The following is a 15000-nucleotide window of genomic DNA, read 5'->3' as shown; positions in this document are numbered from 1 at the left end:
AGGATTTGACATTTTTTTTGTGTTTCTTCTGGTGTGTATTGTTGCTGTTTTTTAAGGGGTGGGGGCTCAAGGTTAAGCCTATAACTCTATTTATAGAATGTTGAGTCAAGCGGGCATGTTTTGTATTTTGTTTCCCACTGCTTTGCATAAAATAGACTTTTTTTTAATGTGTAAGATGTTCAAGGAGAGATGTTGTTGTTTGTTTAGGTGAGGAACACGCAGGTGAAGATGCTCCTGCGCGTCTGCCTTCGAAACATTTGAGGACGCTCAAACCCATGTGAGACATTTTCAGAGGTGGCTTTTTGTTGACAGGACACATCAGTTAGGAGTTCTGCTCTTCACACCTGCCTTCAGAAGAAACTGAGGGTTGGTAATGACTATTTTGGGACTATCTGAGGTCAAAATTCTTAAAAATATAAAGTTAAAAGGAGCTGAGAACAATCTAGCAAAAAGACAGGTGAAATCATGCAAATATAAAATGTTAAATGTCAAATATAAAATGTGTTTACAAAATAAGTCTATGAGGAAACGGCAGCGCCTGGAGCGTCAACCTTTTCCAACCCTTTTCTCCACTTTTCCATTCGGATTAAACACTGGATGCTATTCAAGGTGCCCCGTTTAATCAAGCTCATATAGAGTAATCAGTGTAATTATTTAACTAATGTGTACAACTGTCATAACCAGAACACTAACTGAATTTTAATCCTGATAAAAATCCCCTATGTTTGCATCAGGATCCAGCTCTACTAAAATTACAACACCAATTCTTCCATCAGCTCTGACCTTGGTTATAGTCCATCAGTCCTACATAAGGAAGGAACAATCTAGAACTTTGGTCCATGCTGCCTGAGGCCCGGGTACCTGTTTGTGGAGGACGGGTCAGCAGAAGGAATGTACACTAATTTGGCAGTACCGTATTTATAAAAATATATTTCACAAAGTAGGAAACAATACAGGGTATCTTAGATTACAGTACAGGGAGTAAATAATTGAACATACACATTGATAAGCATTAAAGCACAGTAGAAAATATGATCTGCCTGTAGGACTATTTCATATACTGTGTATTGTTTAGTCTACCGAAAACTGCCATAATACTGTATCAGTACAGACTGAATACACACGCTGCTGTAGTGCCGTTGAAATTCTGTGCAAGAGAGCTAACGTGCAGATAGACGAAACCTACCACCTCATTGAAAGCTAATGACTTTAGCAGTAACTCTATGTACATTACAAGTCTTTTTTTTTTTTTTACTGATATCATACAGTGTAAGCAGAATATGCACATGTTCTGGGTCTCTGGGCTACTTTCCTTTCTTTTTTCCGAATGCAAACTGTGCATCCTGACTCTGGTTTGATGTTTGGAGTGAGTCAAACACTCAGGTATCAATTGGATTAATTGTGCTCAGACGCTATCTGGCTGTGCCTCAGAATACGGTATGTGATATAGATTATACATTGAATTAGCACGTCTCAGAAAGGTTTCATTGCCGCAGTCCCGATTCGTTTGATTAGCTGTGTTTACTTGTTTACATCAACTGCCTTAGATTCCTGACATAGTCTGGCCGTCATCAAAGAGTTTTCAGCTTGTTGGGAAAAAGAGCAGAATCGAAAAAAATGAAACCCACTCACGTAATTGTCAGCACAGAAAGAAATGATCCAAGAACAAACAATACAAAAACCAATTGAACAATAATGTATAATCAACAGGTGTCAAAAACAGTAGATTACAATTGTCTTTAATGTTGCTTCCATAAAAAGAAGGCCTCATAGTTTCTACATTTCTCTTTTTTGTCTTGTTTTCGGTCTTTTCTAGACTAGTAACACTTGCGACTCATACCTGGAGTGTGTAAATACAAAGTTGTATAAAGCGAGCCTTTCCTGGCTTTAGGTTATAAATGTGGCCACCAATGATATCAAATGATAACAAATTCACCTTAAAGCCAATATTTGTCTTTTTGCCTTTTTTAATCATACATACATTCATCATTGTAATGGAGACCATATATTGCTTTTTCATCGTTGTCTTGTTTCGGATGGGCTGGCTGGCCTGGGGGGGTGGGGGGGGCACGAAACAAGTCCCTCTGCAGCTTCCGAGGTCCAGCCTGTTGTCCATGGAGCAAAGAGCATTGTGTCCACTCAAGAAAACCCAAGGTTGATCATTAGTTCCTGTCATCCAGCAATGCTTTGCTCTTTTCTTATTTATTTATTTTTTCTGCTACCGGCAGTCACGGCGAATGACTAACACCCAAAACACTGCTAGACACTCCACAACGGAATCTAAGTTACACTCCACAAGAATCAGAGATCTCCTAAAAAAAGACGTCGTTTGGCTCAACAATTACAATGCGCTTGATGTAGTGGATGAAGACTGCTATACCTCACTAAGAAAATTACAAAAAGGTGGCCTTCCGTGTTTTCAGCTGTTCTTTTTTTTTTTTTTTTAAATATCAGGTTCTAAAAGCCATCAAACCCCCTAGCATTTAATACACAAGTAGGTGAACATAAAAACCAAAAAGACCAGAAAGGTACTTTCCTAAGGAACCAAAGATCAGGTCTCACGGTCACTTTCGCCAACAGAATAGAGCTCCCCAAGTCTTCTAAAGCGTGGGCCCCACTCTCTAAGGTAGTCATAGTTTTGGTCCGAGTCTGACGAAGTCGTCTCCAGGGAGCTGAGCGAGCCAGCGATGGATCCTCGGCCCTCGTATCCATAGATTTGGATGGAGTCGTAGGGCGGCGCGGTGGGATCATTGTCTGCCTCGTGGAGTCGTACGTTGATGAATTCATCAACATCCACACCATTTGGGCCCGAGTGCTGGCCCGCCCGCGGCATAAACTGCAAGTCAGGCTTGATGTCCTTTCGGGGTAAGTAGCCGTTGATGCCGTCGGGATTCTGCAGCGTCGCAATGTCGAACGCCTCCGTGTCCTCTTCACCGCCTCCTTCATCGTCATATCGGATGATATTCTCCCTCACGTCTTCATCATCCTTTATAATCAGGGGTTCGTTCTTATGCCGTCTCAGGGTTACAAAGAGCACAACAATGACTGGTGGGAAAAGGGAGAAAAGAAGTCAAGCTTTAGTAAATGGCTCTTCTGCCAGTAGGCACTGATCTGCTTCAAGGTCTGACTGATCCTCAAGAAAACTGGGATACAAATATCTCAATGAAATGATGCTTAATACGCCGTTTTTGCATTGTGTAACTTTATGTAACTGGAGTGATCAAAAGACCCAAATTATTGTTCCAGCTAATTCTTTAAGGCATTCACATCTTTCAAATGTCTTATACACACCTAAGAGCAGAACAATGCAGGCCAGGATCGCGATGAGGGCTCCCATGCTGAGGCCGATGGGTAGAACATAGGCTTCAACGTTGCAGGACTGGACGATACCGTCTTTGCTGCACCCACACACCCGAATGGTCAGAGTGTTGGTGCTGCTCATCGGCGGGTGCCCATTGTCGGTCACAATGATCGGAAGGAAGTACATTTCCTGCTTCTGTCGTCGGAAGGTATCGTGCTTGGCTAGCACACTGATTGAGTTGTCTGTCGGAGACCAGAAAAGTCAGATTAATTTTTGTCAAGACGTGCAAAAATCTCATTATCATTCACAACCCACCGAAGATCTGTTATTAAATTGCCTGAAGATCAGTGCAGCATGAGGGTAAACTCATTTCACATCAATTGTCACCGCGCGTGTGTACGCTTTCACATAATCCAGCACTTCACTTCCCTTCCTTTTTTTCCCAACAACATTCCATATTTTGGGGGAATTCTAACGGAAGGACCTCGTGGCCCAAACACTGTAAGACCAGAGGAAATCAATGAAGGGAGCACGTGTTTCGAAGACGCTTAGACCCATAAATGTACCAGCTGCTCTTTGATGACACTTCTGTGAAACTCTCCTCATTAGCTGGCTCCCGCTAGCCGACTTACATTATCAAACACTCGCATTCCCATAAGAATCTACTCCTGCTGATCGCGCGGAAGCGTGAAATTACCGGTAGGCTAACCTTTGTCTTCCTTCGGGAAGACGTGGTGATGTACGAAAGAACGATGTTCCATGTTGGAACAGTTGTGTTGGCATGGCAACGCCAATGAAAAGATGGAAATTTTGGGATATAAATATTTGGCCTGATGATCTGCCATTGATGTGAACATATGCTGTCTTTTACTTTCTTATCAGTGGTGCCATAGAGAGGGAACATTTTCACTTTCATGTGGGTCGTACTGAGGTGTAGAAGGAGGATTCCACTGTCTACACTGTAAAATACTTTATACGCAGGTCAAGGTTTAATTTCTTGATGGTAAGTGTTTATTCCAGCTTGAATCTTTTACATTAATAAAAAATTAAAAAGAGAAGCCCATCTGCTTGAACTCGGTGGAGTTAAAAGAATGTTCTTGCCTCTGATATGTGTCCAGTTTCAAAATAATGAGAGTTTCAAAATAATGTACCTGATAATAAATAATGAATATTCTTTGCGACAGCTGCGATACTGACAGTCTGAAAACCTAACTTTTAAAGTCTCCTCGGCGAAATTAGTAGGACGATATTAAATTTAGTCATGTAAGACCAAAGGATTAAAAGAACCAAGAGAGTTGTTGTTTTTCGTTTACCTTCACATGATACTGACAGGCTGCGTCTGTATCCTGTTCTTGCACTTTCCAAATAAAGTTTCTTCAATCTTCATACTGATATAAGAACTAATGACTTTGGTGGCCCAGCTGAATCAATGATTTTCGTGTAAATGGTAGCGTGGTGCATGAAACACAGGCATGAACTAACTGATCTATATTTCCTCCTGCGTACATCGGAAAGCTTTAAACCTGTTATTGCGAAACGTGTGGCGAATTCTCCAGGGAGAATTGAATTCGTCCTTTATTTTCACAGTCAAACTGGTTCTGAGACTGGAAATGAAATGATTCCTCTGGTTTCCCCTGGTTTCCAGCGTGGTGCTGAACGAAGGGTGGTCAAACCCCAAATGTTTGCTTGTGCTGGGTTTAAAAAAGGAAGAAAAAGGTGCAAAAATATGCCAAAATAGGTTTCCTTCATATTTTTTCATAGTATCAGTTGATTGGATTTTTTTTGGGGGGGGGGGGGTAAAGAAACATTTTCTCTCTACATGTGACATCACTTCCCGTGAGAGGATCCCTCATCTGTGATTTGAAACCAACTAAACTAGCTGGTTTTCCTGCTCTTGTCTTGGTCTCTGGAGCACAGACCAGTAGGAGCAACAATTAAAGCAGCCAGTCACACATCACGTGAGACCACTGTGCCTGACTGCATATTCCGACAGCAACAATGAAGCAAACGGCAAACTGGATGTCAGCTGGTCCCTTTGGGAGTATTTTGGTTTGGAGCCAAATTGAAATGGGGGATCAGCTAATTTAGATGAGGCGACGTGTAACATCTCTGCCAAAAAGATTCCAGAGGAATGAAGAAAGACACTGAATGTGAAGGCCAGCAGTTAGCGCTGGGGCAGCTGTAGGCGGAGCCGTCCCACGCCGACTTCAGCTCAGAACCGCTCCGAGTCGCAAAACACCGCATTACATTAACAGATGAACAAATCACTTCGGCCTGCTTGAGCATGTTTATGAACGCGTTTCGGACATCAGCCTAATCCTTTCTGACACCCGAGTCTGTGGTACAAATACACTGGGTCACGATGCTGAAGACGTAAAGGTGTGACGTCACTGGTTTTGTTAAAAACACCAGAACAGGCTGATAATGCCAGCGTGTACAGGATGCACCCACATCTAATCTGAGATAATGGTTATGTTCTGTGTAAACTCTCCTCATCCTCTCCACTCATCTCCCTGTAGTGATCCTCCAGTCTACTCATCCTCTCCTGACATTTCTACTCCCCAATGTCCCCATATTAATGTCCTAGAATTGTTTTTAACCTATAAGTACGAGAAGAGCATGTCTGTGAAATTGCTGCTAGCTGATCATCGTGTGCATCAGCGGAGTAATATCAAGGGCGGATGGTCTGAAATCTGCCGCCGGAGACGCTGTATGTTACCTATAGCTAGTCAAGGCTAAGCTATCTTCCGCTGTGGACAAGCCCTAACCTCTTCACTGTTCATTCCCTACAATTAGACCCATCATCGCAAACAAAAGCAGCACACAGAAGCTCACGGGAGCATGATGCTCTTCACTCAAGTGTCTCCCACAGCTGCACATTCAGATATGAATAGTGAGTGAAGTGCCAGGGGATACAGAGCAACCTGAACCTTGTCTCTGTTTGAAATTAGCAATACCACATACAAAAATTTGGCCTTGCCGAACAGCATACGCTGCCGAACAGCAACCTATATCCATACATCGTCGGTTTGCCTAAGCAGGGACATAAGCCGGGTCGTTGTTGGGACTGATGCTCAGATGTTGTCCTGGATGGAAACTAGAGATCAAACAATGTTTGTGACACGACTATATGTCCGTGCATCAAAACAGGCGCTTCCTGGTTTGTTCAAAAGTCGGTTGATCTGCTTGATGACCTGTTTTTTTATGGACTCTTGCCCCCGTCAAGCGCAAGCTGCACTAAGTTACCCTGCGGCCGGTCCGTAGCCTGTGCATCTCGACAGACGGCTCACACCATATGAAGGGTTTTTTTTTTTTTTTGCCTTGAGCAGAAAAACATTACAAAATACTGTCATGAACACAGCCTGTTATGGAGGAGAGATGGGGCGAAGGACGGAGTAAAGACAGAGAAAACCTGGCGCCATAAAGCACATCAGAGTGTTTAGAAAATAAACCAAGCACCATCTGCTATGCACTAACCATTCCTAAGATATCACCCTACAATGAGCTGCAAGACTACCAGGAAACGCCATTTGGCTCTCATTCACTTAGTTTGCCTCAAAGATCACTGGGGAGAGAAAAGAAGCTGGTGACCAGACATCTTCACATCTGTGGCTGGTAAACTACGCTCATCCAAACAGGTTCCGTCTGCCAAGATGTGTCTTTTCTCCATGTGATTGGGTGCGTTTTTAGTCACCTTGGTTGTTTTTGATGGTGAAATTGGGATTGTTCAGCATCTCTGGGACCAGTCGGTAGTTAAAGTAGTGCCCTTGGATGGGGTCATCTTTGTCCACCGCACTGACGGTCTGGATCACCTGTTGTCAAAAGAAAGAGAGACCATGTTGAGAGCCATTAGCAGAGTCAGTGTGTTTTGTTTTTTTATTCCCCGCAGCTTTATTGTAACATTGCTCAAACATAAACCGTATTCGTGGATTTATGGACTATCATCCGGGATGTCGTGTCTCCGCTTATGCACCTTTCAGTCACCTGAGTCTGTTAGTAATTCTGTCATCGTGGGTTTGTCTTTGCGAGTGAGCGAAAGTTCAGCTTCCCACCCTGCAGGGCGACTCCTCCCCCCTCTCAATAAAGCTGCGTATCTTGGATGCGTTGCCTCTAAATGAGCTTGATTGATGAAAAGGGGAATGTTAAGTACCTGCTCAGAATTCCTGGGTGGAGAAAGCATTACCCATTCGGAGGAGCAGATGAAGGACAGGGGAATTATTTGAGTTATGATCCACTCTGACCAAACCTGACTGCTCTAATTTCCCTTCTGCTTCCTTCTTTGTGTCAGGGCAGGGCTGCAGCAGAGGGTGGGAGGGGGGCATCGACTGCACCCCCACCTCTGTAGTCTCCCAGTGAAGTAAATAGGCTATAATTCTTTGTGGTCAATCATTACAGAGGGAGATGGGGGGGGGGAAATAAATTACCTCAATGACGAATGAGCCATTTCTTTTCTTACCTGTCCAGGTTTTCCATTTTCGCAAAGAAAGGCTTCATATTCAGTCGCAAATTCAGGGGCGTTGTCATTAATGTCCATTACTCTGATGGCCACAATTGCTCTCGATATCTGACTGTGGTTTCCTAATGCAGAAAAAGGAAGGAGACAACAGACATGTGAACTCCACGGTGTGACCTAGTTTTAATTTCCTTTATTTTCCGTCTTGATTTCTGCCTTCATTTCCTGAGCTGACGGCAGGACGGACGATAAGCCGAATCAATCTGCGTTTTAGCAGCAGCTATCAGTTATGCAAAACAGGATTCCAGGCAACAGAAAAGACAAAAGAAACCCATTCAAAGTGCTTTTGAAAATCCCCTGTGTGCCGCAATGTTTAAAACATGAGGGTTAACGCATGCATTTTAATGCATCGTTGGTAACTGAAGTCTAAAAAGACAATAAAAGGCACTTTAATTAGATTAGATTTTGATTGGAATTATTCATCACTGGTAATTGACCGTCCTTTTTGAGAGTCCCCATGAAGCCGCGTGTTTATTAATCAGCAAAGCGAAGGCTAACTTTTAAAACAATCATCTGCAACGCGCTTGCAGAATGTCCACTCAACCCAGAGGCTATTTTTTTTTATTCTTTCATTGCTTCATTTGAGCCCTCTCTGTCAGGTTTGATGGCCAAAGAGTTTAAAATTGGTCTCATCAGAGCAAAGAACCCTTCTGCAGTCGATGAGTCTTTTGTTTTTGCCGCTGTCCTTGAATTAATTGTCCTATTGTATGGCTTCATTTGGTTCCAGCTGTAGCTGCTGGACTGATAACCTCTTATTGAGTTTACCCCGGGGCGCAATGAAGTTCACCGAAGACGGTGAAGCGAGCTCCTACTGTCAGCATTTACGGAGGAGCGACTCTGTATTTCCTGGCGCCCATTCCAAACTGGCCACGCTTGTTCGGATTTTCAAATTATATAGTCATCAATTATTAAACCTGCCTGAAAAAGACCGCTAATCCACAAAAGCTCTTCATATGCTCCTCATCTCTCCATCTGATTGAGATATACACACAAAGGAGTGTACAAGGCAGCAGTGGCAGAGCCGTCAGAAGGGTGGAGATTGACAGTGTGACAGGGATAGACGGATTAGGGCAGAGGCAGACAGCTACCCCCACGCCCATCGCCACACTCTGCGCAGTGACTTTTCTCCAGTAGCGGACAAGGAATACGATCAGATTAGTTGGGTGTCAGCTGGTACGAGGCAGCAGAGCATACATCTGTTTGGACGGCAAACAGTGGAGGAACTGGGAACAAATGTATCCGTCCGGAAGAGGCACAAACATTGGCGCATTTCTGTGCACTGTTGTCAGAGGCACTGTTATCTTGACTTAGAGTCACTTTGCCAAGAGGCAGGTTCTCCAACAGAGGCTGCTATGATGGGGTTTTAGAGCCCTTATTTATTCTAGCAATTAATATATGTTTCCTTTAAATGGAAGTTTAAAAAGAGTGAGACGGGATTAGATGTGAAGGGAAAGATGGAGAGACTGAGCAGAACAGGACAGGAGAGGGGGGGAAAGTTACAAGCTGTGTCAGTTTCCATTCCAAAGCTTTAAGGGCTACATTAAGTTTTATCACAGCATACAGCCCCCCCGAAACAATCTGTATGCAAATAAAGCTGTACATATGGTTTGTGCTGTTTGGAGCTCTGCCGGCAAGATTTTCCAATGGAGTCACTGAGTTTTGCGGTTCACAGATGTTCTTTAATCTGTAATGGATGCTGTCGTTAGAGCATCCCGCTCTGGAGCGTGCCTTTAGAACTGTTTACTTGATACGTCTTCATGTTCTTGGGCTTCCACAAATTGACTACTGAGCTGTTTCATTCAATCAAATCCCAGCAAATCAGCTTCTATAATACCCCCCCCCCCCACCCCTTCACCCCTCACGTGGTCTCAAATGCTAATTGTTTGTGTCATGTGCTAACAGCAAATTAAAAATGCTGCTGTTGAACAGCAAAGGTGTTGAACAGGGGCTTGTGTTCGGCAAGTTAATGATTCTTCAACAGGCAAAAGGCAACGTCTGACCTTTCAGCGTCCAGCAATGGCAAGGATACAAGATAACGCCAGGGCTACGAGAGCCATGACCAGAGCCCTCATCTGAACATTCCTCGTCAATAAATTGGTCTCAATGCACTTAGTCTTAATGCTCCTTATATTCCTTGTGCTTACTGAACACACTGTTCAGCCTGAAAACAATTCTGAAGACATCTCCTTTTACGCTAAGCTAAGTTTAAAATTGGGTTTTAGCTAAGCTAATATTAGCATGGATTTACTGCTGTTTCCACAGCTGATGCATCTGTCAAAGCCGTTGCTCCGTCTTGTTTTTCCAGGCCTTTGGTAGCTGCGTTCCTGCAGTTCCCATGTCTGGTTGAGGCAGGAGAAGCGACTTACTGACTTCGGTGGCGGTCACTGTGATGTTGTGCCACATGTCCGTCTCCCGGTCCAGTAGTTTAGCCAGCGTGATCTTCCCATCGTCCACATTGATGTTGAACTGCCTCTCCAGATCTGTGTGCCGATCAATGAAGTACCTGCAAAGGCAGGAGATCTTTAGAAATTTGAGGCCGACCTCCACGGCGCTCCTTCGGGTATCGTCGCCAACAGAGCCAAATCCATCAACCTGCACATGTGTGAGTATAGGAAATCAGTAATTATCCGAGGAATAATTACAGCCTTCACACGAGCAGCAGGGGGGTGTATGGTTCATAAAGCCCTCCCCGTGTGGTGCTAGTAGCACCCCCGCATCCCTCCACACTAAAAAAAAGACCATTAGAACATGTTATGTCATGGTAAGAGATGAAGAGTTGTTAACCCTGTTTGGTATCTGTCAGCACTCAGTGACTCCCAAAGGTGCTGCATTAATGAGTTAGGACAGCACAGTGTCACACAAGAGCTTTAACAACACAGGAGGGGATAATGGATGTAATGGAGGAGGACCAAACATGAACCTTTTATGTGTGACCTTGGCCCATCTTAATGCAAAACACGTTCCAGAATTTTAAGTCGAATCAACAGCCCACTTAAAAATACGTTTCTATCCTTTGGACTTCTATTAATCTTCCTTGCCTTTGACATTTTGGGACTTGTAGAATGTAAAAAGTGGGTATGAAACTGGAAGGCACGTAATAAAGAATTTTCCAAAGCCAGTTGAAGCTGTGAAATTGCTCTTTCATGTTGGTGCATGTGGCAGGCCAGTTGTTAGCATAAGCTGACGCAAAAGGGGCTCACAAAAATTCAAAAATCTGTCATTACGGGGGTCATCTTTGGTTTCACACGTATCACTTGTCGCCACGTGTGACTGTCATAAATGCTAACACCCCCCCCAAAAAAATAGAAAAAGACACAAGGCTGCGGTGATTCGTGTCAGATGATCCCACCTCCTGACAAACAGGCTCTTCCTGTCCTCAGGGACCAACTGTTCCTCCTTTTCCTTTACCTATAGTTACATTTTAACAGCAAGACATAATTTATGTGTCTAATATTACAAGATTAAACTACCAACAAATAGCTAAAACAACTGAATTGTCCACCACCCCCACACATCTGTGCATGCTTTAAGTGATACAGGCTCCATGTGACACCCTCCAGTCTGCTCTCCCCCCAATTTAGCATCTCCTTTTAGCAACTGGTTGTGGAATCAGACGGATTAGTTCTGATCTCGTCTACACGCGGCATTTCTCTTGTACATAACGGCTTCTGTGCCAAAGACAAATTTTAAATATGTGAGCAGTGAGGGGTGGTGCGGTGGTGAGCACGTTCACCTCCTGGCCTTAAAAGCGTCCAGGACGTCCCTGCCTCTTGTTGAGGGACTCCCCCAACCGTCGAATACATTTAAAAGTGCAACGGTTCTACTCCCACTTTGTGTTTGGATTGTTTCAAATGTCCAAAAACACACATACATAGTTATTCTTTCTTTTTCTTGATTGCTTTATGACTTTCAGGCGAGGGCAGGCTGCACCTTTACTGAGTCTCCAGCTCATCGCAGGGCCCCATAGGGGAAACTGGGTTCGGTACCTTGCTCAAGAGCACCTCAGCATTGCTCTGAAGGTGTTCTGGCACTTTCCCCTACTACCGGAAACCCTCCACTTCTTAGGTCAGTCCTCAACAGACTGAGATACCACCACTCCATACTTGTTATTAATGGTGTATAATACCATTGATATTAACGGTATTATTACCATTTCAGTAATAACTCAGGATGATTGTGAAAAATTTATATTTCCAGGGATAGATAGATAGATAGATAGATAGATAGATAGATAGATAGATAGATAGATAGATAGATAGATAGATAGATAGATAGATAGAAATACACATGTCACAACAACATTTTTTTTTAATGAAGGACACAAATGCAGCTCATAATACACGGATGGTTGGGAATGAATTAAATAAACCACTGGCCCAGATTCCAACTGTTGGGGAGATGTACCGAGCCATGACATTTCCATTTTTTGAGATGAAATGGTGTAAAATCCTCCAGACGCAGGCTGGGAGAGGTCCATGAGGACCCCCCACACAAACGCGCACCCCCCCCTTCCTCCTTTTTTCCCTTTTTCTCCGTTGCCCTGCAGACGCAGAGCACTTTCGGAACAGGCAGACAGCAGCGAGCCACCTGGGAGCAGCCTTCCTCCTGCAGAGTGAGTGGATCCCAGTCAGACCCTGACAGCTTCGCGAGGAAGCAGGGAGACAGACCCTGAAATGTTCTGCCAGCTGTCACTCAAACTGACAATGCTGTGTGAAAAGAATTAAAAGCAAATAAAAAATGATATCCCGCGCTATAGTTGCACGGGATTCCTGATTGCGACGCAGGGGAGCGCGCGTGTGAGTGTCACACCAAACACGTTCCCCTCAAGTTGGGAGGATCCAAATCACTCTCAGGTGTGCAGAGTGTCGTGGACACGTCTCATGAAACCTTTTACCTATGAGGTAAAATTTTAGTGAGTGGTTTAAATTTTAACCCATTTATAGTAAAACTACATCTAAACATACCAGCAAACACACAGATATCAGTTTTGATGCTGATTGAACCCTCTTCTGATTCTTGTCTTTGCAGTGAGGACATGTCTCTCTCTCACCTGTCCCTGCTCTCTGCTAGCTTTGCTACGGCCGTTCATGCTAACCGCCTAGCGATTGTCCCCGTCCCTGTCGCACTGACGGTAAACATTGTCCTCAGCGTTACGAGCAACATGTTCTTTGATGCTGAATGATACTGAGCGACGTCAGTCACTCATTTATGTGAGAGAGACTGTCCTATGGTGGACTTGGACAGCGGGGACACATGCAGAGCGACGCTCAGGCGCAGCGGATTCACCTTGACGGCGCGCAGCGCCCAACCTTGAGCGCCGATCATGTCGCTCGGGCCTGTTACCTTTGTCACGCTGAGACGCTGCAAACTGACAATGATTAAATCAAAGGGCGAAACGCAGACTTGACTGTGACCTTTGTGCAATTTGCAGCCCCGTCCCCCAAAATTCGATTCATTATTCACATGATGGAGAGCAGATACAGCAGGCACGACTTACACTTCAAGACAGTTCTCTTTGGCTGAGTTCTTTCTGAATATCTCTTATAAATAAAAGACTTCTTATCTATTAGCCTCCTCACCCTAATACACTTACACGATGACATCACGCGTCATATGATAGAGGAGAGCGCTCGCGTTACAGGAAGTAACAATGTAAAGGACAATGTAAAGAAAAATAGCAATTTTTTCTGCTCTCCGCAGAGAGCAAAAGACTTCTGTGACGTTCCTGTTTGTTACTTGGTCAGCGTTTCCACTGGGATGATTACAGATTTAGAACTCCTTTTTGTCCTCCCTTGAATGCTGACCAGTCGTGTTTTACCCCCACGTTTAATTCAGGTTGCATCCTGCAGCCTCCATCTGTGCGGGCGGATTTCCCGCGCAAGCGAAAGAGGAGCGGCTGGATTTTAATACGCGGGGCCGTATTAAAATATTCCCACCAAACAAACAAGAGAATACAACCGAGGTCCATCCAGCAGGGTAGATCCTCCTGACATTCAATTTCAGTTTGTTTTGCCACCACCTCCTTCCCACCACTGCTTGAATTACCATTATGTAGCCGTCAGCTCTACCAACAACATATGAAACCCTGCGAAAAGAAATAAGCTTTGCAGAATTCTATTATGTTCCTGCAGTTTTCAACAACAAAAGAGAAAAAAGAAGTCGAATCAAAAAAGATTCAAAATCTGCCCCTCGCTTGCACCGTCACCTTATTCATAATTTGAATATTCCCACATCCAAAATACAATAAATCCCCTGAATATTTGACATATTTGAGGCAAAGTCTTTGAACGGCGCTGGTTCGTGCCACACAGTGACTGTTAGCCAGATGTCAAGTTGCTTTTTGATCTGTGATCAGTCAGGAGGAAAACGACAGCACACAAAAGCAGCACTGCAGGAGTGTTCGCTGGAGTGCACCTGGAACCTCGTTGGCTGGGTGCATTAAGTACAGCTACGGGGCTGTTTGTCTCCAGAGTGACGGAAACGTGGCCGCCCCACCAGAGCACCCGCCCCAAGTGCTTTAGTCCCAAACTGGTTTCATCTGGACCGACCGCAGGCACCTGAGCGAATCTCCTCAAAAGGGTTGACGTTTCTATTGTCGTGGCTAAAATGACAAAGGAAATATCTTGGAGTGGATTAAAAGAGTTTAGCCATCAGACTCGGAGGGCCGTGATGACATTAGCTCTACCGTTCAAGGCCCAAGATGGATGCTAAAAAGTGAGCTGTAAGTAGGGTGCCTGGTGCACAGTAGATACAGGATTAGGTAAATAATTATGGGTGTGTAGGATGAAACACGCTCTGGATCAGTCACATTAGCATCCTCGCTCGCTGTCGGAAGCAGCTGGGGCGGGGCCTCGTTGTACGGCTCCCTGTTTGGATCAAAACAGAGTTCTTTTTTTCTACTGGTTGTTTAAGACCATTTTTTAGGACAAAACTGGTTTTGACAGACACAATTTTCAACAGCAGGACCTGATATGAGTTGTTGAAAAGCACAAATATCCCTTGTTGACAACTGAATTTGATTCGATTCTGGCATATTGGCACGCGGATTACGACCGAAACCCAAGTAATGTTGCAGCTGTGACTTCTTTGGCAACTTACTGACGCCAGGTGACTTTTTTTTACGATCATTTTAAAGCAGAACCTCTAAAATCAAACAGAGTACGACGGCATAAAGACTGATTGTGAT

At 44.2% G+C, this 15000-nt stretch overlaps 1 protein-coding gene across 5 annotated transcripts in view; it reads right to left on the bottom strand.

Annotated features, from left to right (window-relative positions):
• Positions 1 to 902: 902 nt before the first annotated feature.
• Positions 903 to 15000, bottom strand: part of cdh8 (cadherin 8) — a 76642-nt gene continuing 62544 nt past the window's right edge. For all 5 annotated transcript variants that reach the window (XM_029846062.1, XM_029846063.1, XM_029846065.1 and 2 more), the window contains 5 exons: positions 10181 to 10317; positions 7758 to 7879; positions 6996 to 7113; positions 3292 to 3543; positions 903 to 3045 (listed from right to left, as the gene is read on the bottom strand). In XM_029846062.1, the coding sequence (XP_029701922.1) occupies positions 2552 to 3045; positions 3292 to 3543; positions 6996 to 7113; positions 7758 to 7879; positions 10181 to 10317 (1123 nt within the window). In that variant the 3' untranslated portion in view covers positions 903 to 2551. The remainder of the gene's footprint in view (positions 3046 to 3291; positions 3544 to 6995; positions 7114 to 7757; positions 7880 to 10180; positions 10318 to 15000) is intronic.

This window comes from Takifugu rubripes, chromosome 13, assembly GCF_901000725.2.
Source record: "Takifugu rubripes chromosome 13, fTakRub1.2, whole genome shotgun sequence".
In the NCBI taxonomy this organism is placed as follows: domain Eukaryota; kingdom Metazoa; phylum Chordata; class Actinopteri; order Tetraodontiformes; family Tetraodontidae; genus Takifugu; species Takifugu rubripes.
This window is presented reverse-complemented; position numbering and strand designations above follow the sequence as displayed.